At 36.8% G+C, this 25201-nt stretch overlaps 4 protein-coding genes across 6 annotated transcripts; 2 read left to right on the plus strand and 2 right to left on the minus strand.

Annotated features, from left to right (window-relative positions):
• The first annotated feature begins 807 nt into the window (after positions 1–807).
• On the plus strand, positions 808–2591 carry LOC107175440 (serine/threonine-protein kinase-like protein ACR4). The gene has a single exon (XM_015526845.3). It carries the CDS (start codon positions 1165–1167, stop codon positions 2161–2163), a length of 999 nt encoding a protein of 332 aa, XP_015382331.3. The 5' UTR covers positions 808–1164; the 3' UTR covers positions 2164–2591.
• A 3016-nt stretch (positions 2592–5607) lies between these two features.
• Positions 5608–8680, plus strand: LOC102607493 (NAC domain-containing protein 73). Of its 3 annotated transcripts, none has more exons than XM_025095690.2 (4): positions 5608–5824; positions 5965–6229; positions 6337–6526; positions 7893–8680. In XM_025095690.2, the coding sequence occupies exons 2-4, from the start codon at positions 6041–6043 to the stop codon at positions 8465–8467; spliced, it is 954 nt and encodes a 317-aa protein (XP_024951458.1). In that variant the 5' UTR covers positions 5608–5824; positions 5965–6040; the 3' UTR covers positions 8468–8680. The 3 variants fall into 3 exon arrangements, with proteins under 3 accessions (XP_024951458.1, XP_024951457.1, XP_052291503.1); XM_025095689.2 differs by having other exon boundaries at positions 5969–6229; XM_052435543.1 differs by having other exon boundaries at positions 5608–6229.
• A 1558-nt stretch (positions 8681–10238) lies between these two features.
• Positions 10239–11423, minus strand: LOC107175461 (uncharacterized). Its single transcript, XM_015526879.1, has 2 exons — positions 10950–11423; positions 10239–10703 (listed from the first exon to the last, which is right to left on the minus strand). The coding sequence occupies exons 1-2, from the start codon at positions 11421–11423 to the stop codon at positions 10239–10241; spliced, it is 939 nt and encodes a 312-aa protein (XP_015382365.1).
• Positions 11424–15344: 3921 nt separating this feature from the next.
• LOC102607199 (uncharacterized) lies at positions 15345–22122 on the minus strand. Its single transcript, XM_006467659.4, has 14 exons — positions 21661–22122; positions 20810–20971; positions 20508–20573; positions 20201–20344; positions 19944–20057; positions 19679–19780; positions 19385–19570; positions 19162–19251; positions 18964–19098; positions 18601–18723; positions 18034–18119; positions 17347–17959; positions 17149–17226; positions 15345–16732 (listed from the first exon to the last, which is right to left on the minus strand). Exons 1-14 carry the CDS (start codon positions 21928–21930, stop codon positions 15689–15691), a joined length of 3213 nt encoding a protein of 1070 aa, XP_006467722.1. The 5' UTR covers positions 21931–22122; the 3' UTR covers positions 15345–15688.
• Between the last annotated feature and the right edge of the window lie 3079 nt (positions 22123–25201).

Below are 25201 nucleotides of genomic sequence, written 5' to 3' on the forward strand. Positions count from 1 at the left end.
ATCATCTACTTTTTACAATAAGAATTGTCCGTAGATTTATCAATATAGTTTTGTACATGTTATTTTCACAAAAAAACGGATTGGTCCCATAATAACAAACATCAAAACATTTCACCAATAGGACCTAAAACTTTTTTGTTCTTTCTTTATATAGCCGAACAAATAAACAACGTCGTTTCCCAGAATTTGCATGGGACCTGCAAAACTATCACCAAACTTCAAACCATCTTTTCTTAGTTACACTTGTAGATGTGAACTCGATACGATCTGAATTTGACTGCCATAATTAAATCATTTTTATTATATTGATTTGACTGATTCTTTTAAGTATTAACGTGAAGATTAATATTCCTTGTTTGTGCTTAAAAAGACCAGTATAGCACGGATGCCCCGAATGTAACGGCGGCTTGACAATCACACCCATATATTTTAATCAACTATCCATAATTTTTTTTTCTCTCCTCCCTTTAATTAAGTTATATTGTTTATCAGAATACCAATTTGAATTAAATGTGGCAGTCTAACTACAATTCAAACCGAAATTATAGTTAGATATTATTGTCTAATTACTGTAATATAATGTTAAAATCTACTAAAATAATGCATGCTGTCTACCTCAAATATGCTTTTTTAAAACTTGTGGACATGACCGGATTCTTTAACCCATATACGCATTTATAATATTCATTAGTAAACTTTGAAGAAAGGGCCTTTGATAAGCATGATCTGAGAAACAAGATTTAGTGACAAAATTAAACCCCTTTGGCATCTTTCGATTTGATTTCCTAGATTTCTTTCTAACAGAAATTGTCACATTACCGAAATTCCAAATTGTAAAAGTACAACTGGAGGCGGCCAACCATTAACGAACTAACAAATAATTAAACAAAAGAGATTCAATTCTTACTTTCTCACCAAATATGTCCTATTTTTCAATGCTTACACATTCACGTACTCTCTCTCTCTCTCTCTCTTTCTCTTTCAATCTTCATCAATCAGCATAAAGTCTTTATACCCATCAGTGTCATGTATGTATGTATATGCGTGTGTGTATATATAAAAATTGCCAATTCTATACTCAACCTTATGGACTAAAAAAAAAAAAAAAAAACTTCTTCTCCCTTAAAGTCTCCTCTAGCTGCACAAGAATTAAAATTCGCAAACATGAGCCATTTTGAGCATATTGCATATGATTGTTTATTAGCAATTCTTTCACTATTTCTCATAATTCTTGCTATTGTCCTCATCGTCTTGTGTAAAAAGAAACCGGTAGAATCTGAAGAAACTCTTCCGATCAAGCTTTGTGCCTTCGCGTATCCGTTAACGGAAATTGATGCAGCCACTGATGGCTTCAGCCATCGAAGAATCATCGGTCAAGGTCGCTTAGGAACTGTCTATGCAGCTTTATTATCAACAGGAAAGCTAGTTTCTGTCAAAAGAATTCATCCACGGCTAGTCTTAAGCAACGCTGGATTTGGGTTCGCGTCGGTAATCAAAACACTCTCTTTAGCACAGCACCCTAACATAGTGCCCATTCTAGGGTTTTCACAAGCACCCGGTGAGAGAATTATTGTATCCGAATTTATTAATATGGCTAGTTTGGATTTCTATTTGCATGAAAATAATGATGGGGCATCTTTATTGGATTGGAACCGGCGTTTGAGGATCGCGACCGGGGCAGCAAGAGGGCTTGAGTATTTGCATCAAGGGGTGGCACCAAATATAATACATGGCTGCATAAAGGCTTCAAATATATTACTTAATGAAAAGTTTTGTGCAAGGGTATGTGATTATGGGCTATCTTTTTTGGCACCGGAAGAGAAAAGAGGACTTGCGGGTTATGTTGATGACGACTATTGGCATGAGAGAGGAGGCGGCAACGCCACCAGGGAAAGTGACGTCTACGGGTTTGGTGTGGTTTTGTTAGAGATACTGAGTGGGAGGAGATGTGAAGAAGGGTTACTTGTAAAATGGGCATTGCCTTTGATTAAAGAAATGAGGTTTAGTGAACTTTTGGACCCAAGACTTGCGATTCCTTGTGAGATTAAACCTCTCGTTAGATTGGCTAAAGTTGCTCTGGCCTGTGTTGGTAATTCTAGGAAAAATAGGCCATCTATTGTTCAAGTGGCAACAATTTTGAACAATTTGGTGGGTGATCCTTGATTCCAATTTTTAAATCAAGCTGTCATTAATTTAATTTGGTCTGAAAATTTTTGCTAGTTGATGATGAAGACTGTTTCTTGAGACCCAGATGAAGAAATTGGAAAAGTGCCAACATTTTGATTTTTTACGATGGAATTTTGCTTATATTTTTGGGGGGTTGAATTGTGTGATATTTAGAGTTGGCCAAAAGGAAAACGTTGAAATGGAAGGGTGGGACGGTGGATTGCCATCAGGTCGGTGAATTTTATCTTTGTTTCCGTGTGGAATTGGGGATCTTTTTGGTGGCGACAGGGACCCAATTTCTTAATTTTTATTTTCTTTTCCTTCTTTCCGGGTTGTCATTTCTTAATCATTTGCCCGAAACCGCTCGTGTAAATCAACACTCTACTGTATATATAGTTGTGTCTACAAAGACAGAATTTGGATTATTGATGTGTAATATACAATAGCGTAAAGATCATCCTATGAAGCCCGACAATCATTAGCATATTGAGTGTTGAGTTAGCGTGTCACCAACGAAGAACATTTTATTTGACATATTTGATAGGTTCTATTAGTGACAAGCATAAATCATTTTAAAATAAATAAATTTATGAGATTAATTCTAAAACCTATCACACTTATCAAATAATTACAAGTTTCGATGAAATTGTTGCTCATTATGTAAGATGGTGCATCCATCTAACGTAAATTTTTTTTCTAAACAATAATTTCTTTTTTTTTTTTTGTCTGAATCACGAGGTGGTCCTGAGTGTGTCCCAACAATGGGAGGCACTTTTAAGCCCGTACCACAACTCAAACTAATCTCCGCTCGCACCGGGTCGGCCCGTAAGGAATAAAATGCTGGCCAAAGTGGTAACTTCATACGAGAGCGGGACTTGATATATATTGCACGTAATACATTTTCGTGATAATTTGACATGATTATCATAGTGGTTTTGTTGTAAACGGTCATCAAGGGTTGAAATTTCTTTGATGATGATTCGTCGAGGAAGCTATTTTATATCGTTTTTTGAACTGCAAACCATTGTCTTAGTGGAGGTTCTTTTTCCTTCTTTTATGATTTTCAAATTTCAACTCAGTTTTAGAATTATTGATTATTCCAACAAGAGACGAAGACAGAAAACATGGCGTTTCTTTTAACAAGAGACTCTTTGACCTAATCGTTCGGTCTAGAAATGACTTTCTATATATAGAGTTTCCTTTGAAGTCCAAGGCCCTTGTTCTCTCTCTCACTCCGACATAGAGTTTGGCCAGTGGGCAGTTTATTGGAGCCCAATCAGTTTTTAGGCCACCCGTCAAATGTTAAAAAATATAAGGGACAGCAATCTTCTCTACAAAAAGGCCAATTTCACTTTCAAACATATATCAGCACACAATATTATAAAGACGTAAGAGTCTTTGAGTTTTGTTTTTGTTTTTGGTTTTTTTTTTTCTCTGCGCCAATTTTCACAGATTATAAATGGTTAATTAATTCTTAAATTTCTCATTGGATACCATCTGACCATTAATTCTTTTTCGTCTGCTTTCTAGCTAATCGAATATGTAATTAAAAACTCTCTCCATTTGATCATTTAATAGGTGAATGCTGACGGAGATAGCAATTGGAAAGTGTACGTAGCATTACTAAATTAATTGTGTTTTTTTTTTAAAATTATTTAAAGTCAGTTTCGATAATATCGGCAACGCTGAAGTGCATTCTGACCTGCTTTTGATCCATTAAGGCGCTGATACCGATAAATAAATCAAGTTAGGTTGTAACAGACACTCACAAATTAGGAAAAGTATAATTACGAAGATTGGGAGTTCATATTTTCAGAAGTCGTCGATATTCCCATGCAAAAGTGCAATAAGTATCTTTTAATTTAAAAGTTGGTTAACTTTGTTAAAAAGATTTTCTTCTTTGCATTCATTGGCGGCTGACATTGATAATCAATAACCTTCTTCATTCCCAGCTGCGTGTGATGTGATTTCTTTGCGTGGGAAACCAGCCATCGATGCTTAAAATGTGATTAGTTCGCGAAAATTTGACCATTTTAAATTAATCGCCCATAGAAAATTCAAACTATTATCTCAGCATTCGCTATCATCTTTTACGGCCATTCCCTTCTTATTATCATTTTTTTAAAAGAAAAAAAGGAAAATAAAATATATTGTTTAGTGAAGAGAAAAAAATAGGACGCGATCATGCGAACAAATTATTTAACGTGCTAAGAGAGACGAATAAGGCCAGAAAGAAGATGAATTGAAAAGACAGAACGTGTGGGCAAGAAAGAAACAGCCTTATCTATAAATGGGAAACAGCTTGACAAAGTCTCAAAACCCTAATCCATACGTTAAAGTTAATTCTAAAGCCAAAGCTTCTTGCATAAGCCTTCTGTTGCGTGGCTTCTTTGAGAAGCTCAAGACACGAACAAAGCTTATTCTTATTTAATGTTTATTTATTTACTTATCTAGTCCCCACAAATTACAAATTAACATCAACATGTGGGCTGCTGATACTCTACAAACATGTCTTCGTGGTCGTTTTCCAATATCTTCGCTGTCACTACAATATGAAGCCACATCACACATCCTTAGGGGCAAAGGAAAAATTAAAGAGAGACCCGACTAAGAAAGCAATAAAAATATTTTCCATATTTTATGTGGGGAAGGAAAGGATTGTATTTTATTTATCAGTTTTAATGAAGTTGCCGAATAGTCGAATCGTGCGGCCGAAGCAATAAAAAGAAACACGCCTCTACCACTAAAAAAAAAAATATATATATATATAATGAAAAGAGAGAGAAAGAACTGTCCCGTTCAGTAGATTTTTCTTTTAATATGTTGAAAATAATGAATAATACTCTGAACACACAAAATAAGATCAGTTGAATATATAGCTTACTGGCTTGACATGAGAAGTCTATGTGAAGAAACAAAAATGGCAGATAGCTTTATACATGCAAACAAATAATTAAAGTGTAGGTGTAAAAAATCCACCAAGTTATTTTCATATTCGGTTGGGATCGTATACATAGTATGTTGTTGCTGCTGTTGTTGGTTTACATATCTTTAAGGACACTCTAGGTTGACACTGCAGCTAAATATATATATATATATATGCCTAAATATTTATCACTCTCTAAGGTGAAATGTCTTGGAATAGAATCGGCCGGGTTGCCCCATCTCCACTCTAGCTACTATATCCTATCCTTTTTTTGTTTAAAATAAATAAATATATACATAGAAGAAATACTTTTAAAATATAAATAACTCTAATCTTCTTTGTTGTACTCTGTTAATTATCGTTGAGTTTGTAACATAAGGTCGAGTCCGAGACAGCTAAAAAGGTAATAACGCAAGAGAAGACTGCATTTATTCTTTGATACATGTGCACGTACATTAGCATAACCAAACTTGACGTCCAAGTAACCCTTTTTATTATATTTCTGGCAACTCTTTTTTTTTTTCTTTCAATAAAAGAAAAAAAACATTAATTTATTACTCTCAATTCTCCTTCTCATGCTTCTCAGATTTGTTCTTCCCCTTCGTTTGTAGCTCTAATTCTCTAGATCGACCTTTCCCTCTCTCTGTTCCTCATTTTCACTCTGTAGAAAAGTTTGGAAGAAGGATTAAATTCCCTTTTGCAAATTAAACATCAACAAGAAGGATAATCTGGGTAAACCAAAAACGTGCTTTTAAAGAGACAAGATTTGCCGGCAACCTTAATTTTGCACTCTTTTTCTTTAATAGTCAATTTTATTTATCTATTTATTAAGTTATTTTTTTTAAAAAAAAATTTTTGTGGGTGTTTATAAGTTAGGTCATAAAGAAAGTGGAGGAGGGAAGAGGGGAAATAGCAAATTGGGATGGGAATAAGAAGAAATCAAGAGAGATGAGATGGTGCAATAACAAAAAAATTGATAGCTCGGAGGACGATGAAGGAGCTGCTGCCGCTAATGCTATTGATCAACTAACTACTAGTAGTGCCACGAATTCTACTTCTGCTGTCAGGAGTACTGATGACGAGATTCGGACAATAACTTGCCCTTCTTGTGGTCATATTATTCAGTTTCAGGATCAGGTTTTTGTTATTTACATATCCCTTCTACATACCTACTGCTTACTAAATATTTCTTAAAAAAATTAATTATCTGGAAATTATATATATGTGAAAATAATTAATTATAGGCGGGAATTAATGATCTGCCGGGACTACCAGCGGGAGTGAAGTTTGATCCAACAGATAATGAAATTCTGGAACATTTGGAGGCCAAAGTGATGTCAGATTCCCGTAAACTCCATCCTCTCATCGATGAATTTATTCCTACACTCGAGGGCCATAACGGAATTTGCTATACCCATCCTGAGAAGCTGCCAGGTTTTCCTCTTTTATCTATCTATTTATTTATTTATTAATTCGCTAATTCGTTAAACTAGTTTTTGTTTTAGAGAATGGTCGCCACCTGAAAATTTTATTATTAATTTGTTGGGTTCATTGTAATTCGTTCAGAACTAGTAGTTCTTCTTATTTTGGGTGGCAAGTCTATTGGGGATATGCATGATTTTTACTTTTTCAGACGACAGCTCTTAGAAGGCGGCACACGGATGTGCTCATCAACTCCAAACCAAGATCATTTTATTTCTCAATTACCAAACCTCTTAATTCCTTATTCGCAATGAGGGTCATCTAGCACATTAGGAGTTGCTTTCACAGATGAATCATTTTTTACCATTTACCAATTCCCGAACATTAACTCTCTTCTAATTAAAGATTTTCCTTGTTTCATTAAATTTAGACCCCTATCAAAGAAGGAAAAATTTAAATGCAAAGTATTGATAATGCTAGCTAAAAGAATTAATCTCTGATTCTGAGGATAACATATACATTGACTAACCTTATATATATAATTCTTCTTTAATGAGGACTGCAAAAATATAAAAAAAAATATAGATTTTAATATATTAGAGATTATGTTATATATATATATATATATATATATATATATATATATTAGTATCTTTACTTTGTTAAAATGAGTATGTTTTCATTTAAGAAAAATTATATGTGTGTGCGCGCACTTGTGTATGTGTGGTGGCAAACGTCTAGTGTAAATGCAATTGTAATTATTTTTAACTTGAAATTGCTTAATCAATGCTCTCTTCTGGAAGCCTTGGACTCACTGTACGCATCTGAGATTTCTTTTCTACAATGTAATCGTATTCTTCCACAAATCATGGCTGACATGCAGGAGTTTAAAATACTTCATAGTGTTGACTCTCCAAATTTTTTAATTAGTTTACAGGGACACACCAAATTTGTCCTTTTCTTTTGATTACTGTTAAATTATGCATACATACTCGTATTATTAGTTAGTTTCTTTTAATTACTGTTAAATTTTGATAAAGATCCCTTTCTTGTGAAATATTTCATTGTGTTTTTTTTTTCCGAAAGTAATTGTGTTGTTGATCTCCGAAATTTTAAAAAGAAAATTAAAAATAATTTCAACCTTTTGTTGGATAAAGGTTGAATGTATCAGCTTTTTAATTAGGAGTTGAAATGGAAAAAAATGTGCATACTCATATCATTAGTTTCTTTTAGTTACTGTTAAATTGTTGGTAGACAAACTTTTCTTTTGAACCTTTTTTATTCCCCCGCCCCCCCCCCCCCCCCCCAAAAAAAAAACCCTAAAAAAAACAAAATATCTCACTTTTCATAAATGTAAAAAATCTTCTTGTTGATGAAGGTGTAAGCAAAGATGGCCAAATCCGCCACTTCTTTCATCGACCTTCAAAGGCATACACCACAGGCACCAGAAAAAGAAGAAAGGTACACACTGATGAAGATGGAAGCGAGACAAGATGGCACAAAACGGGCAAGACTAGGGCAGTTTTTGTTGGTGGCACAGTGAAAGGGTTTAAAAAGATCTTAGTTCTCTACACCAACTATGGCAGGCAACGGAAACCTGAGAAAACAAATTGGGTGATGCATCAATACCATCTAGGCAATAATGAAGAAGAAAAAGATGGAGAATTAGTTGCTTCAAAAGTTTTTTACCAAACACAGCCTAGACAATGTGGATCTTCAAGCATTAACAAGGATCACTCACTTGAGATAAGTGGGCATAATAGTATTCACGTACCACATAAGAGTTCTTCATCAACTTTTATTGAGTACTACAATCAACCTTATATGACTTACGATCACGGGAGCATGCATACCAGAGAAAGCTCACCTCAGCTAATTCCCAATCTGGTTGTTCAAGGTGATGGATCTTCGTTTATTCGATTAGCCACGGATACAAGCAGCAAGAAATCTTGAGATCAGGAAATGGATCAGAGATGGACATTAAGCTTGTGGTAGGTAGGTAGTAATGACGGTGACATTTTAGCTGTTGTTGTTGTTGTTTTGGTGTAACATTCAATTGCAGATTGTTTGATTGAAGAATTTTATGAGGAGAACCCGAATGGGGAATAAGCTGAACGACAGCTTGCTATGTTAATTATTATAGATAAAAACTTATGCTGTTTGGAAGATTTGGCTCGCTTGGAAGTTTTTCTTGTGTACAAATATGATTTTCACAAACCAGAAGGTTTGCAGGTTCCCACGTTCGTGATTGTATTACAAATGTTCATCCGTACGCTTTTTGAGAAAATTATGATTGTATGAAAATATACAAGGCTCTCCCATTTGCTATTAGGGATCATGCCACCAAGGAAGGTGGTGCGTTGATGCATGGAAGATTATGACTCTTGAAAGTTGTGCTGACTGCCAACGTGATCTCAATTTTCATCTCTATTCTCATTAATTATCTGTTTTTTCTTCTCTCCCGAGGGACACACTTTCGACGAGTCATGCTTCTTAACTTATGTTTCCGCAAGTGCATGATGTGCATTGAAAACATTCTGCGTCTTTTCTTTTCTTTTTTTTATGAATGGAAATTTCATTAATCTTAAGATATTGTCAAGATCGGATATAACCACGGAGGTGGAACAAATCTCCACTCTTCAGGACCTGACATAGAACCCCCCACCCTAGCTATTGTATGGGCAGCAACGTTCGCAGATCGTCGAACAAAAGAGAATCTTACTTCTCCAACTAGCTTAATTAATTCTTGACAGTCCTCAATAATTAAACCAAAGCCATTAGGGCTAGGAGTTTGAGTAATTAAAGTTGAGTACACATTCAAACAATCTATCTCTAGAATAACTTTAGAGAGCTGCAGAATTTTCATCCAGCTAAGAGCTTCACGAACAGCCAAAGCTTCTGCCTTGCGGGGATGAACCAAACCAGGGAAGCGTTGACACTTAGCTGCCACAAATGCACCTCCAAAATCTCTTATTACTCCTCCAAAGCTGAAACTGTCATGCGAACTAAATACCCCTGCATCCACATTACACTTTAACCAGCCCGTTGGAGGCTTAATCCAACACACCGAACCATGACCCCACTGCACAGGCTCAACAATTGTTAACTTTTTCTTTCTAGCTTCTTGCCATTGGAAGAGATAATGCCCAGCAGCATTCACCAGATTTTGAGCCCGCCCATTTTGCCCATTCCACACCTTATCATTCCTATTAATCCAAAGCCTCCAGCACACCATCATAGCTAGATGGCAATCTTCTTTACTGCAGTGACTAAATAAGTGCTCAATCCATGCAAAAAAAGAATAACATTTTCTAATAGTTCCTAACGAGGACAATAGCCAGCAAGAATGAGCAAATAAACACTCCACCAAACAATGTAAAACCGACTCGTTAGCTGCACTACAAATGGGACATATAGGGGAAACCTCAACCTTCCTAGGCAGCAAGTTATCGGTCGTAGGCAAAACATTTATTAAAGCACACCAAATGAAATGTTTCACCTTACTTGGAACTTCCAATCTCCATAAGCACTTCCATACCTTACTGCTTGGGGCATCAGAAATAGGATTCAGCAACTTGTAACAACTCCTGACAGTAAAATTACCCTTAGAATCAGCAAGCCAGAACCAGCAATCCTTGTCATGTCTAGCACTAAAAGGCACTTGCAAAATAAGGGCAGCATCCCTGTCATTGAACATATCCGCCACCAAGTCATTGTCCCATTGTCATTGACCCGGAACCATAAGACAATTCACCGTAGCTGTTGCGAGACTCTCATCCAGCACAGTTGTTATACAACCATTGTCGACATCAGGAAGCCACGGATCCTTGGTGATTTGAACCTGCAGCCCACTCCCAATTCGTAATCGACTTCCTTGAATTACGGCATGTTGGGCAGCCATTATTGATCGCCAGGTATAACTAGGATTAAATCCCACCCTTGCCTCAGTAAGGATAGACCTAGGATAATACCTGGCCTTCAGGATCCTTGCCACAAGAGATTGCGGAGTTGTCATGAGCTTCCAACACTGTTTTCCCAACATAGCAATATTAAAATCGCGTATCTTTTTGAAACCAATACCCCCAAAAGACTTCGGTTTACACATCGAATCCCAGCGACGCCAATGAATCCCTCGATCTCCATTTCGCTTAGTTCCCCACCAAAACGAGTTCATCATGATTTCCAGCTCCTTACACAAATTAACAGGTAACAAGTAAATGTTCATGGCATAATTGGGAATAGCTTGGGTTACTGTTTTCAACATGATCTCCTTCCCAGCCTTACTTAAAAATTTCTAATTCCACCCTTGCAGCCGTTGCCACACCTTATCTTTAATAAAATTAAAAGCGACACTCTTCTTTCTTCCAATTTGCGAAGGCAACCCCAAATAAGTTTCATGGTTACTAGTTGCGGAAACTTGCAGAACTTCACACACCTGCCCTTTGGAAACCTCATCCATATTTGCACTGAAAGATATGGCTGATTTTTTATAATTCACCTGCTGTCCAGAAGCGGCACTATAGATAGCCAGCAAACTCTTGATAATTCTGGCTTCATTTAGATTGGCTTTAAAAAAGAGTAAACAATCATCGGCAAAGAATATGTGAGAAATGCTAGGTGCACTCCGAGCCACTTTGACCCCATGAAGAAATCCAGCCTTTTCCCGATTACGGATCAACGAACTAAGACCCTCGGCACATATTATAAATAAATAAGGAGATAACGGATCACCTTGTCGAAGACCTCTACTTGGGATAATCGGCCCTACTTCCGCCCTATTCCTTAGCACCTTATAACTCACTGTAGAAACACACAACATAATAAGATCCACCCAACCCTCAGCAAACCCCATCCTCAGCATCACAACTTTTAGGAAGTCCCATTCAATTCGATCATATGCTTTTGACATGTCAATCTTGAACGCCGCTGTACCCGTCTTTCCTTACTTCTTTCTTTTTAGAAAATGAACAATTTCAGCCGATATGAGGATATTGTCAGTGATCGCTCTGCCGAAACAAATGCACTTTGGGATTCAGAAATGACAGAGTCTAATACCAGCTTCATTCTATTTGCAAGCATCTTTGCAACTATCTTGTATAAGACATTGCACAATGCAATAAGGCGCATGTCTGTCAAAGTTTCAGGCTGCAGCTTCTTAGGAATTAAAACAATTAAGGTATCATTCAGTTCATCAGGGAATGTGCGAGTTGAAATAAAGTGTAGGCACGCATCAGTAACATCTTGTCCAATTATATTCCAAAATTTCTGATAAAAGGCGGGGTTCACACCATCCGGCCCCGGGGATTTATCCGGATGCATGCTAAATAACACCTCCTTAACATCAACAGCCGTGAACGGCTCCAACAACAATTGATTATGCATCACAGTAACACTAGGCTCAATACAAGATACTACTGGATCATAAAAACACCCTCCAGAAGAAAATAGTTTCTGAAAATGCTCAACAATTAAATCATCAATCTCAAGAGTATTCGAAACCCACATACCCTGGGTATTTCGCAGCTTCTCAATCGTATTTTTCTTCTTCTTTGTTGAGGCTGTAGCATGAAAGAATCGGGAATTCAAGTCTCCCTTCTTGAGCCATAGCAACTTAGCTCTCTGTTTCCAGTAAACTTCGTGACTGTGGATTAGTTCGTTGAACTGTTTTCGGGCTTCAGTGAAAGCTTCCAGCCCCTCTTGGTCTCTTCTCCCCCGTAACATGTTCATCTTTTTCTTGCAGCCCGCAATACGATTGCGGAAATCCCGAACTAACTTCCCACCCCACTTCAGCAAATCCACTCCACAGACATTGAGCTTCTGCTGAATTGGTAAACCAGCAGTAGAGCTCCAGCTCCTACCAATTATGTCCTCACACTCTGGTTCTCTCATCCACAAATTCTCAAAACGAAAACGATTGTGCCGAGGAATGGGATTCGATGTTTTCGGTCCAAAAAAATTAGTAAGTGATCGGAGCATGACGCCTCCAAACTCCAAACCTTAGCTGTTGGAAATAAGCTACACCAAGCCCTATTAGCAAGGACCCGATCTAAGGGCTCCCCAACCCATTATGATGTCCCCCTAGCTCGCTCCCAAGTGAACTGGTAGCCCTCCATCCCCAAATCCACCAAACCCGCATCAGCCACCGCCTCCCGAAACCCATTAAGCTTCCAGTTGGGTTGAGCTCGCCTCCCTCGTTTCTCAGAGTTTGAAAGGAGATCATTGAAGTCCCCTAAGCATACCCAGGGAAGAGAGGAAATTGTAGCCAGATAGCGCAGAAGATTCCACGAATCGCGTCTTCTTGTTGATTCCGGATACCCATAATATCCGGTCATTCTCCAATGACCCGAACCCGCTCCACCAATCTCTATATCTATAAAATTCTTTGCACATTTTATTAAACGAGCTTCAGTCTTAACATCCCAAAACAAAGCCAACCCACCTCTGCGCCCCACCCGATCCACAACAAACAAATTTTCGAAGCCCAATTTACTTCTAAGGTATTCCAGCTGATTTCTATAACTTAACGTTTCCATTAAAAAAACCACAGAAGGCCTCTTATGTTTGACCAATTCTGTCAACACTTGAACTGTCCGTGGGTGGCCCAGCCCACGGCAGTTCCAGCTAAGGATACTCATTGGGTTCGGTGGGCCTGATCTACAGGACCCACCACTAATCCATTTTTTAGAGTCACCACTCCCTCCATTATAGTAGAAGTATCACTTTGAGGGCCCAAATTCTCTTCCAGCCCAAGGTCAGATCTTCTCCTCTTAGCCTCTAAAATAATAAGTCCCATTTCCGAACCCACTTCCTCTTCATGTGCAAACCCAGCGCCAATTATGTTCTTTCCTTTATTTTTGAATTGACTATTAGTTGGCACCAAGTCATAAGTTGCCTTATTAGCCCGCGTGGTCCCCTCAATCTCGCCATCCACTTGACCACTAGATATAGTAAGTCCCGATTTTGTGTGAGGAAAGGAATCAACTTTCATTACATCCGCGGGTTCCATGCTATTGCCATCTTTTGCTTCCCTCATCTCCGGTGGCCCCGAACGCAACCACCTCTCACCGGAATTCAAGTTATTTCGTCTTATGGGCGCCTTCATCCACTGCCCATAAGGTTTTATGATGTCACCTTCAGGATAATCGTATAAGGACGGGCATTGCCTTTCGGTATGACCCAGCAATCCACATATGAAACAAAAAACTTGGAGACGCTCATACTTGAAATCTATCCAAACCCAATCTCCACCGGATTTCTTTAGTCGCATGCGGCGCTTAAGAGGCTTCCTAACATCAATAGACACCCTTATACACATATAATTTCTCCAAACACCCATTAAATTATTTTCGTCGGATGCCTTAAATTCCCCAATATAGTCTCCGATATTCTGCAGCACCTTTTCTGAAAGAAAACCGATCGGTAAATTATAAATTTGGATCCAGAAGGATGTGTGGTATAACGGCACGGTATGAGGTTATTCTAATTCGCCCAATCACTTGACAAGTAAGATGTGTTGATCAAACGTCCAAGGTCCTGATTCAAGAACTCTCCTGATGTCAATTTCATGAAAAAATTGAAATAGGAATAATGTGGGTGATAAATCCTTAATACAAATCCCTTTCCCCGGCCGCCAGAGAGCCGCCATTGTATTTTTCATAGCCGGAAAATTGATAACCTTGTCCGTTAAGAATCTTCCCACCAAGCAATATCGAAAATCAATCCTTCCAACTTTCCCATCTTCAACATCTTCACCCGTGATTATAAGACCCCCGTCATCTTCTTCTTCAATAGACAAAGCAGCATAAATCTCATTCATGTCCAGTGGTTTTCTAGGGTTTATGGTCGTCATTGATGCTCCAAATGGAACAAGGAAAACGTGAGTCTAGAAAATAGTGAAAGTAGAAGAAAGAAATTAACTTGCCATGGAGACAAGACAAAAACTCAACTTTTCATGGAGACAAGACACAGGATGTTACCATTTGTCCATACTCCATAGTTAGTAAGGGATAAATTTACTTTCTAACATTCTGCGTCTTTTCTTATACTCAATTAAATTATTTAATTTTCGTTGACACCATCGCCCATTTACATTTAAACAACCATGGCACGTGATTACATGTCATTGTATAGTTCAGTGCATGGCGCTGATTAATCCACTAGTTTTCAGTCTTAAAAGTACCAAAGTCTCAGTCATGCATCGAATCGTGGCTGCTGGACACGAACAACGATATATGTATAGTATCGTGGAATTTCCGGTAGGGTAATTAGAAAAATTTAGAATCCAGTTGCCTGCTTAATGTGGCTGTAATTCAATAAGAAACCGTGGAAGGCATGCAGCTGGTGGGAGACACATATGATGCCAAGTTGACCAAAAGAATATTTAATTAGATGGCCCCAAAATACACAGTGCTATCCATCCTGCCTTAATATTTTTCTTAAAATCCATATTCGCCTTTGAACGGTAATCACATTTTCTTAACATTGAAATCCCCGGAATGTTTCAGGCCATTTGTCAATAGCAAATCTTTCATTTTTATTTCACGAGGGAGGTACATATGCTGTTACAACGCAGTATGAAAGAGGTTTAAACGGAGAAGACCAGAAGAACATGCATAATAAATATGCCAGCTCTTCTCTATGATGCTGCAAAACACAATTCTAGTAAACTGCCTACTCAAATCACAACTTTTCCAGCACAGTTTCTCCTAAATCGAAAACCAAGTACCGCATAAAACTGATTATAGTAATCAAATCTTCAGGTAAAGGTGCAGAGAAAGATAGATACAAACTCAAAATACCTAAGAAGAAATTGAGATGAGGGGGTCCCCAATTGACAGAAAGAACAAAAGTACCAGTACTTGCACCCAATGTTGTCATAGCAAAAACCAAGAAGCACCACGAGATGTGGGAACTAAACAAAAAAATGTCTAAACCATAAGGATGATACAGTCTAATATCTAATCCCTCCATCAGATGAGGCATAAATATTCTCACAATAGACAAATACAAGAGAAGACATGCAGAACACCGTTAAAAGCTCTCTATGTCAGAAAAAGAAGATCTTCGTTAAACCAGAATAATTTTCAGAAATCCTAAGCTCACTAACTCAATCTGTCAACTACACTTTCCAGTAAATTACATTCAACCAAACTATACACGTCCATCAGAATGTTGTCAAGACTTCTGGAGAATGCATTTCTCATACAAGGCAAGGATCTCTTTCTTATTAGGATTCCTCAACTGAAGCAGCTCAGCACCAAAATTATGTTTGGTGAGTTCTTGCTTAAGTTTCTGAACTGTAAATTTTGTATAATCTTCCTGATTGGATTGCTGACTCAGATTATCGTCATCACCCCTAAACACTGAACCACCATCTTCAGGCTGGGTGTACTTCAGTGGGCTAGTTGTGCTCCTTGACCTCTTGTTTGCTCTTAATACTTTATCATTTGTGTCCATTTCTTGAACAGATCCAACTCCTGCTTCATAGTCATCTGCTCTTGCACGTTTACCATGTGAAACAGCTCTGAGCTTACTGTCCAATGCTGTTTCATTCAGACGAGATTTAGTCAACTCCTGCTGCATTTCATCAAGTTTGGCCTGGGCAGATTGTACCTCAAGGGAGAGTCTTTCTGCCATGGCATTGGCCGCAGCACGGGATCGACGTTCAGACTCCAAAAGATCCTCAAGCTTTTTAACTGTACTCGCCCGCTGCTCATTATTTGATTCCAACAGTGACTCTATTTCTTTCTCCCTTTCTTCAACTCTTGCCTCTAGTAGTGCCACTTTTGAGAGAGCTTCCAACTCTGATTCGCGTATTCTATTTACTTCATTAGTCAAGTCAGTTTTCTGTCTCTCCAAACTTTCTATCTGCCTCTGGACCCTCTCTATAACAGCCAATCTTTCCATTGCTAAGTTTTCAAACTCACTTTTTCCTTTTCGAGCTGCAGCTGCTTCAGCTCGTTCCCTATCAGCCACTTCAGTTGCCTTCTTTGCTTCCTTTTCAGCAACTTTACATCTTTCCTGGACTTCCTCAAATCTTTCAAACTCAGATTTATACTTTTGCTCCAAATAGATCTTATCCTGTTCCATTATCCTTGCTTCTCTTTCAAAGGATTGGGCCTTCGCATTAACAGCTTCTAACTTCTCACTTAGCTCTTTGGTTTCAAGCTTCTGTGATGAAATTTCCACTTCATAACTCCTCATTTTTGACTCTGCAGCCTGCAAAGAAATTATCATGGTCAACTAAAAATGCAGTTGTCCAAACATGAGAAATTCCTCCAGATAAAGGCGTCAATGTGGCTGTGGGTCTATGCACACACAGCACATGCATGTCAAAGAAAATGGCTGTTGAAACCACCTCAAGGTTTTATTTGAATCTGGTACCAATAGCAGTAGTTTCATATTTTTGTCAAATTACTACAGCCTACTACGTTTACAGTACATAATGTAACTGGAGTATTATGTTTCTTCCCATGGGCCTTACAAGTACAAGAATGCAGACCCTATAGGTGTTGGTGAATACGTGAATGTCAGAGAGATGTGTTATAAATAAAGCTTATTTGAATATATGTCAAAGAAACTTACTTTCAACTCTAATCTTAAAGCTTATTTGAATATATGTCAAAGAAACTTACTTTCAACTCTAATCTTAAAGTTGTCAAACACTGCTCAGCGTGCTCAATCTTGGCAGCTTTTTCCTTCATTTCCTCTTCCTGCATGTACAGAAGTGAGAAAGCTCACAATTATTTTCATTTGTGTTTAATCCTCAAGCATCATAATAATTCTGCAGAGATTTGTGCACGAGAAAGAGAGCGAGAGAGATAAGAGAGTACCTTTTCAGCCAAAGTACTAGAAAATTCTTCCCTGAGGACATCTTCCCTCTGTTGCATTTCCTTGCTTGTGCGTTCCTGAACAATTGCAGCCTTCTCTAATGCAGCTTTTGCTTCTCTAACAGCAACAGCGTACTTCCTTTTCCACTCTTCCACCTCTTCTTGAGCAGACAAAGCTTGTTCCCGGGCAGCAGCCAGCCTCGCTTCAGCAGCAGTGCTCCTAGACTTCAGAACTTCAATTTCTGAAGATACCTGATCTTCCATAGCTTTCTGCTTCGTTAATGCTTGATCATATTTTCTTTTCCAGTCTGAGATTTCATTCTTGAGAGAATCCACTGTCTTTGATAAGCTAGAAGACTTCTCTCTCAATGAAATGTTTTCACCTTGCAGATTATTTATTCGGCTTGTATAGTCATCAGCTAGCTTCTTCTTGTCATTGATAGCATCATCATAACGCTTCAGATATTCTGACTTATACCTCTCACTATCTTCCAGTTGCTTTTTAAGCAACTTCATATTATCTTCAATTGAACGGTACTTCAACATGAGAGAACTTCTCTCTGATCCAATTTGATCTATAAGCCTCTTGACAAGGTCGAGAATCGGACCTTCCGAACTGGAGAGTTTTATAGTTCAGAAAACATGAAACAAATAACAAACTGGAAAGAAGAAGAAAATGCTGGTGCAAACCTTTGCTGTAAGAACGTGGCTAATTTCTGCCATTTCCCTGGGCCATGACACGAAGTTTCATACTCAGATATGAGACCATCAAGAACCTGCATGGCACTCTCAATGAGATCCAACGGAAGGTATTCTAATAAAACCACAAACTATGTAATCAAGTACCATTTGTGATGTTCAGATATGATATTTCTAAAACACTATTGCACGGCAGAAGAAAACAACATATTAACAAGAGCAATTACCCCAGATAACAGACCAAATAAGCCTAATGGACAAACAGTTAGTCCACTATAAGGCTGTGCATTCTCACCATCACGACACAAAAACAGTGCATCCTCACCGTCAAGGCACAAAAATTAGAGGTATTCTCCATGATTCACAAACTGGTCTAAGACAGGAGAGCCCAAAAATTGAAAGAACTAGCACACATCTCTGAAGGCATAATGTTGACGAGCAAAATGTATAGTAGTAAGGAAACTGAAGACCATAATTATTATGTAATTTTATTGAGTGTTATGTGTTGACATGGTGCTGTAATGAAGCAAATTACAATGAGAACCAGACAATGCTTACTTTCACAACATTATCTATACTCGCATCCGAAGAATGGCAAGCTGCTCTCAGCTTCCTTTCCATGCTCTGTATAGCGCTTGAACAACGAATATCTGCCTCCATATATACATTCTTTTTGTGATCCTGGATCAGAGACCAACCCAAACTAATATCAGCACATACATAAGAAAATGCCTGATAAGTCAATGACTGGCAACAGTATACTCAAGTTCCAATAATTTTAACTCACCAGTGAAGAACACATTGCAGACAATTAAGAGAGATATACCAACATAGAAACTCAATAAATGTCCAAAATTCTGTATTTGAGTTACAAGAGGCAAATGATTTTCTCTAAGATATAGTACTGCAAACAAGTGTTACCTCAAATGCCTTCCTGAAGAATTTCTGGAGAAGGCCCTCGTATTTCTTCCTTGCTGAACCAACCCCTACAGCACCAGCATTATAGACAGCCAGTGCTTTTTGAACTGCTGCTTCATGTGCTTCCCCCAACGCAACCTAAGAGCAGTGTAATTAGAAGACGACAAAGATCAAGAATAATTTGGGCAAAACATCACTTACTTCTTCAGGGGGCTTTGAACGGTCAAAAGTAGACATATAAGTCTCAGTAGCAGAATCATATGCTCTTCGGCACTCAGCTTCTTCAACACTCTGCATAAATTATTGCATGCAAGAACAAAAGAAGAGGAACAAAAAAATTAAAAACAGAGTAAGTAATTGAGATTTATTATTAAGAGAGAAAAGTATAAACTGGAAACAATGAAGTATAAAAATAACTCTTTACCTGCCACGAGGAAGATATTGTAGGCACCGCACCATTATTGATAGCATCTAGATAAGATTCGGTGATGCCAATAAGAACTGGACCAGTCAGTACTGTAGCCCCAACTTGCTTGGGCCTCGTTCGTTCAAAAACAAACTTTGTCAGTGCATCTAAGCCAGCTCTAAATTCAGGTCTTAGTCTGTCCAACTGCAACCAAACACCAAATGCTTCAGAACATAATTAAAGTAACGGAAAAAAAATTAAGTTCATAGAAAAAGACAAAGAGGTTGCGGTTGGGCAGCAGTAGGTACTAACCGATATCTGATCAAGGCGTTGGAGCTCATGCTCATTGTTCAAAGGCCTCACAAGGGGAAAGCATTCTCTATCAGGAAACAGCGCTCGGATAGAATCACGGATCTATGAATCATTATTTGCATGCAATTAGCATCTAAGAGATAAACAAACAACAAAAGCTGAAAACAGAAATGCTCAAGGCACCCGACAACAGTTCATGCCAATATCTCTTTCATTTGCTTTCCCGCCAATTACCTCAAGTAAGTAAAACTAGTCCACATCTTACCTCATTTTTTGCAGCTATATCCCTTCCACTGCCTTGCACTGGCCTTAAAGCAATCTCTAAGTAGTCACGGGGTGTTATTTTCCTATTATCCTCCACTAAGTCCAAATAGAAGTCCTGAAAATAGAAAGACATAAAGGAACATAATCATCACAGAACCACTCGAAAGGTCTATTTCCAAGTAAGCAACAAGTTCTAAAGTCATGAACACATGTTCTTAAACAGTAAGTTGTAAGAATAATATTTTCAGAAGAAATTACCCTTAGAAGCCAAACAAAGATCGGGGAGAACTGCCCAAGCTCAGAAGGTGTAGTCTTTCCTCCAGATGCTCTTACGCGAATATGTTTTGTCATTTGAGTGACAAGAGAAAGACGATCAAGTGCAGCTTCGTCTATACCACCCATCTATGTAAAAACAAAGAACATTAGCAGGCTGGTATAGCACAGATCCAGTAACAATAACATCCCACCAAAGGGAGAGAATAGAACACACAGGAACTACATAACTATGAATCTAAAACTTGCATCAAAACATAGAGATCAAGCTATTAACAAACATTGTCCCAACCTGGTTGTAAATGAACATGCTGGATAAAAGGACAGCTAAGGAAAATATCTGAGTGCTGTAAGTTCCCTGTCAATAAGAAAAAACAGTACTAAGATACCATAATCACATATGTAAAAACGAGATAATCATATGATATAATAGATAAAAAAATCAATCAAGCAGCAGTACAATGGCGATAGACCAAATTATTCAGATCCACCAATACATTACAATCGTCGGTATCAGGAAATGGAAACTCTCTTTTCAACTAGTTAAAATAGGTCATAATTAATTCATCATTATGAAAACAAAAGAAAACTAACTGTTTGATCATAAGCATCAATTCCTTCGCTATCCAATAGTAAAAGGTTGTACTCAGTTCCATCAAGAGCAGTTCTCTTCAAAGGTGCACTCCACAACCATAGGCCTTTTGTGCAAGGGCGGTGAGTTGATGCTACTTGAAATCCACTGCTTCTCCCAAGAAGCTGTAAAACATTAATGGTAAGCTTCGCTCTTATTTACAAATCTGCACTTATAATAACTGCATTTTTATGCTCAATAGATACAAGGAAAAATAGAAAAACAAACATGAAGTCACAACCAAGATACTTGCAAACTCATTTCTAATAACCAAGAGCACAAATGCCAAAAAAATTTAATTCAAAGGTCTTGCCTAGCAAAGTTGAAGGAACAGCAACCACATTTTAATTTCCAATTTCCTAAAAGAGCGAAGATGCAAACTTGGCATACAAAACAACAAAATTAAATTAAAAAAAAGGGTTCCTTCAACACATTTCTCCTTTCCAGCATCAGCAAAAGCACATCAAAATTGCACAACTCTATCTAGAATAACAAACCCTAGACTCCACAACTTCGCTAGGTCAAAATTTTCACATCTTTCAATTCACACTGACCAAAAGCTACAAAACTTTTACCACTGTGAAAAAGCCATCGCCTTGACAGAATTTCAGCAAGAATCACTGTATTTTAGCTCGCTAGAAGCAGCAAAATCACTTCCGACACTCTAATTACAACAATCCAAATCCCAAAATCACAAAAACCCTAGACTTCACAGCTTTGCAGTAAAACCACCAGGGGAAAACAAAAAAAAAACACAAAAAGCAGAAGTTTGCGAATTTCATAAACAAAATAGCCGAAAGAAACAAAAATTTACCTGATTCAAGATAAAGCTTTTGCCTTGGCGAGCTCGACCGCATACCGAAACGACGCCAATAGGCTCCTTGACGAGCTGGAGCGCGGCGACAGCTTCTGGATCCATCCGGAACTTTCCTTTCTCATCGCAGTACACGAGCCGAATCGGCCTCGCCGGACCCGTGACAGGAGTTGAATTTAACGGCAACCGTGACGATGACGGTGAAGTACTAGGTTGTAACGAGTTGTAAGGGGAAGAGTCTTTTCCTTTTCCGAAAAATTTCATCATCATGTCACCTGTGTTTTTTTTCTTTGTTTAATTTTCTTTTATGATTTTGATTTCTTTGTTTCTCGATTTCGCTTTTGTTTCTCTAAATGAATGGAGAAACTAGGGAGTAGTTTAAAATGGGAGAGGGAAAGTAAGGCCGCGGAGTTTCACGGGGCTTTTCACAAAATGAAGGAGAGAGTGAAAGCTGGTGTTACGATTTTAACAATAACGTTACAAAGGCATTACTTCACGAAGCAGGGGATATTTTGGTCATTGGGAAGAAATGGAGTATGCTGCTTAGTCAGAACGACAGCGTCGTAAGAAAGCTACTACTTGGCTTTCATTTTTTTTTAATTTAAGGTTCTAAACAAAATATAAAATAAAACAAAACTGTGCAAAATTGCATGATGATAGTTTTGAGATTTTTGGTGAATCAGTCATCTCATTTTCGATTTATATTTTTGTAAGGAGTCAAGATTTGAATTTGATTATGTGAACGTATAAAATAGAAAAGTGAAAAATATCTTGATGTTTAGAAAGTGTAAATACAATATAATAACATTTTTTATTTTTCAAACAAAATTGTTAGTTTGTTGAAATTTATATTTTTTTTAATTTCATTGGCATATTGTTAGAGAAGATTTTATTTTATATAAATATTATAGTTATGGTGCGACCTTACCAATATTAATATATCAAATCCCATCAAAATATGTTTGAACAAGAATAGTATTAAGATTAGTGGTCTTTCTTTATTTCATTAAAAAAATGAGATATTATTATTTTACCGAGTAATGATACAGCCACAAATTATTGTACAAACTTATTTTGTACAAACTGACGTGGCACTAATTCATTGGTTGAATGAAAATATAAAATAATGAAAACAAATCATGTGGCCCAAGTGATATTTAATTTAACCAATCTTATCATGCCACATAAGTTTGTACAAGAGTTTGTGGCTATATCATTACTCTATTTTACCACCCAAAATTTCCTTGCATATCGTTTTACCTCATAAGTTTTGTGACAATTGTTTCAATCCATCTAACTTCTTTTTTTTTTCTTTTTTTTTTACTACCCAATCAATTAAGATAACATAAATTTTAATAGAATTTATAATAAAAGTCTATTTTACTCATAAATTGTATAAGTAAAATTTAATCATCTAGATTAAAAAATATAAAATTAATGACATAAAAACATACAATATTTTTATCAATTTATTATTTTATCCATAATAATCAATTGATAAAATTGTAAATACTATAGTTCTTTTGGCTGACTATATTAAAATTCCTCAAATGCTCCTATGACATCTACAATTTCTTTGTGGAGTTAACGGTTTAGTGATAAAATAATAAAAATTGAAACATTAAATAAAAAATAATAATTGTCATAAAACTTTAGTAGTAAAGTAATATGTTAGAAAAAGTTAGGTGGTCAAAGAATAATATTATTCAAAATATGTATTTATTCATACATGGAGAATTTAATGTATTTCAAAGATTATTTCGTAAAATAATTTTCAAACTTTCTGTATATATACCATGTTCTCATCATTTTATGTAAATGCAAGAACTTATTCAAAGGGTTGTCTCCGGCTTTGGGAAGTGCATACTATACGCAAGGTTTTATTTGCCCAGCTTGTCCCAAATACTAAAAATTAATTTTCATAGTCAATTGTTAAACTGCTTTGCTTCAATAACCAAAATATACGCCGAAAAGAGTATCATTTGTAAGGATGGCAAAAAGTAGGTTTGGGCTAAACTTTTTCAAGCCCAGGCCCAAGCCCAGGCCCAAGCCCAGTTTAAGATAAGCATGAGGGGCACACTTTAGCCGGATTTGGGCTTATTTATTTTTTAAATTATTATAAATTTAAAATGAATTAATAATCAGTAAGTTGTTACAATTATAAATAAATTAAAGAAAATAAATATTTTAAAGTAAAATAATAAATAAAGCAAATAAAAGTTTAGATTTTTTTTTAATAATGGATTCTCTAGTTCAATCACTCTCTTAATTAATTAATGCATAAGAGAGAGTTTAATATTATAATTTTAGCTTTTTTATTATCATTAATTTATAAATTAAGAACTTAAGTTTCCTTTTTTATTTAATGTTATTTTTTCAATTTTAATTATATTATTCTAATTTATAAATTTATTTTAAAAAAATAGTGGGTCTAAATATAGCCCGAGCTTTTTTCTTAAAACCTTATCCAAACCCTCATGTGTGAGGGTCGGGCCGAAGCTCGCAGACTAGGCTGACCCATACTTTTTTGCTCACCCTAATCATTTGGTTTGTGGAATTAATCAAACTTCTCAAACAAATAAATAAGAATAAAGATTTTCAGATAGATCGTAAGTTGGAGATTGGGATATAAAAAACAAAAATGAAAAAGAGAAAAAAGAAGAATAAGAATGCGTGTGTGAGTGACACACACACACACACACACACACACACACATACATATGCAAAGACTAGCTTGTGAGGTTTTATAAATGAAAATTTAAAAAGAATTATTTTTTAGGGTAACGTTTTATAGCAAGATCTTAATTTTAATTTGTAGATTTATATTTAACCAATTAAACTGGGGTATTTTATAAAATATAACTCTAAAGGGGTGTTATAAGGATTATAAAGGGGTGTTAAAAGCTGCAGTCGTGGACAGATTTGGAGCTGGATCTCACACAATAAGCCAACAAAGCCTTAAGCTTACACAATAAGCCGATTGGTGATTATTTAAGGCCTAGTCCAATCCTGAAACTCAAAGGCTGGTTGCGATCCATCGACAAGACTTTTATTCTTCCCCCACCCCCCCCCAACGTAAAATATTGAAAGGACTCGTAGGCAGCCATCAATTAAAAAATTCAATTTTTGACACGTCGTTCTTGAGTATGTCTCTAATTACATTTCAATTAAATAAATAAAAAATAAAAAGTACAAGCACATCAATATGTTTAAAATTTTATTATTTTAAGATACAAAATAAAACGGATGATCTAAATAAATTTTTTTAGTCTCTTAATAAGAACATCAACATTTCGTATAATTAAGCGGCTGTCTTGTCCATTTTTATTAACGAGACCAAAATCCAATCGTAAATGCAGCAAAAGGTATAACTAGGCAGTAGGCAGGCAGCATTAATTAATTATCCATTACCGACCAAAAAGAAAAGAAGCACCGCACCAACCATCCACCATTCGAGATTGTGATTAAAACTCCACGTGCAGCATCAGCAATGACATGTCACAGGCATTGCTTAAAAAAGAAATCATTTAGAATTAGACCA

The sequence above is a fragment of the Citrus sinensis genome, chromosome 2, assembly GCF_022201045.2.
Source record: "Citrus sinensis cultivar Valencia sweet orange chromosome 2, DVS_A1.0, whole genome shotgun sequence".
Taxonomy (NCBI): Eukaryota; Viridiplantae; Streptophyta; class Magnoliopsida; order Sapindales; family Rutaceae; genus Citrus; species Citrus sinensis.

Bases quoted from the DNA above. Each gene is read 5' to 3' on its own strand.
- LOC107175461 (XM_015526879.1), bottom strand. From the start codon at position 11,423: ATGTCAAAAGCATATGATCGAATTGAATGGGACTTCCTAAAAGTTGTG. The intron at 10,704-10,949 runs GTGTGTGAAGTT...AATTTGTGTAAG, and splicing joins ATGAGGTTTCCAAAGGGCAG to GAGCTGGAAATCATGATGAA.
- LOC107175440 (XM_015526845.3), top strand. From the start codon at position 1,165: ATGAGCCATTTTGAGCATATTGCATATGATTGTTTATTAGCAATTCTT.
- LOC102607493 (XM_052435543.1), top strand. From the start codon at position 6,041: ATGAGATGGTGCAATAACAAAAAAATTGATAGCTCGGAGGACGATGAA. The intron at 6,230-6,336 runs GTTTTTGTTATT...AATTAATTATAG, and splicing joins TTATTCAGTTTCAGGATCAG to GCGGGAATTAATGATCTGCC. The intron at 6,527-7,892 runs GTTTTCCTCTTT...TTGTTGATGAAG, and splicing joins CCATCCTGAGAAGCTGCCAG to GTGTAAGCAAAGATGGCCAA.
- LOC102607199 (XM_006467659.4), bottom strand. From the start codon at position 21,930: ATGATGATGAAATTTTTCGGAAAAGGAAAAGACTCTTCCCCTTACAAC. The intron at 20,972-21,660 runs GTAAATTTTTGT...AATGTTTTACAG, and splicing joins AAAGCTTTATCTTGAATCAG to CTTCTTGGGAGAAGCAGTGG. The intron at 17,960-18,033 runs GTTTGCACCAGC...AAAACTCTCCAG, and splicing joins GCCACGTTCTTACAGCAAAG to TTCGGAAGGTCCGATTCTCG.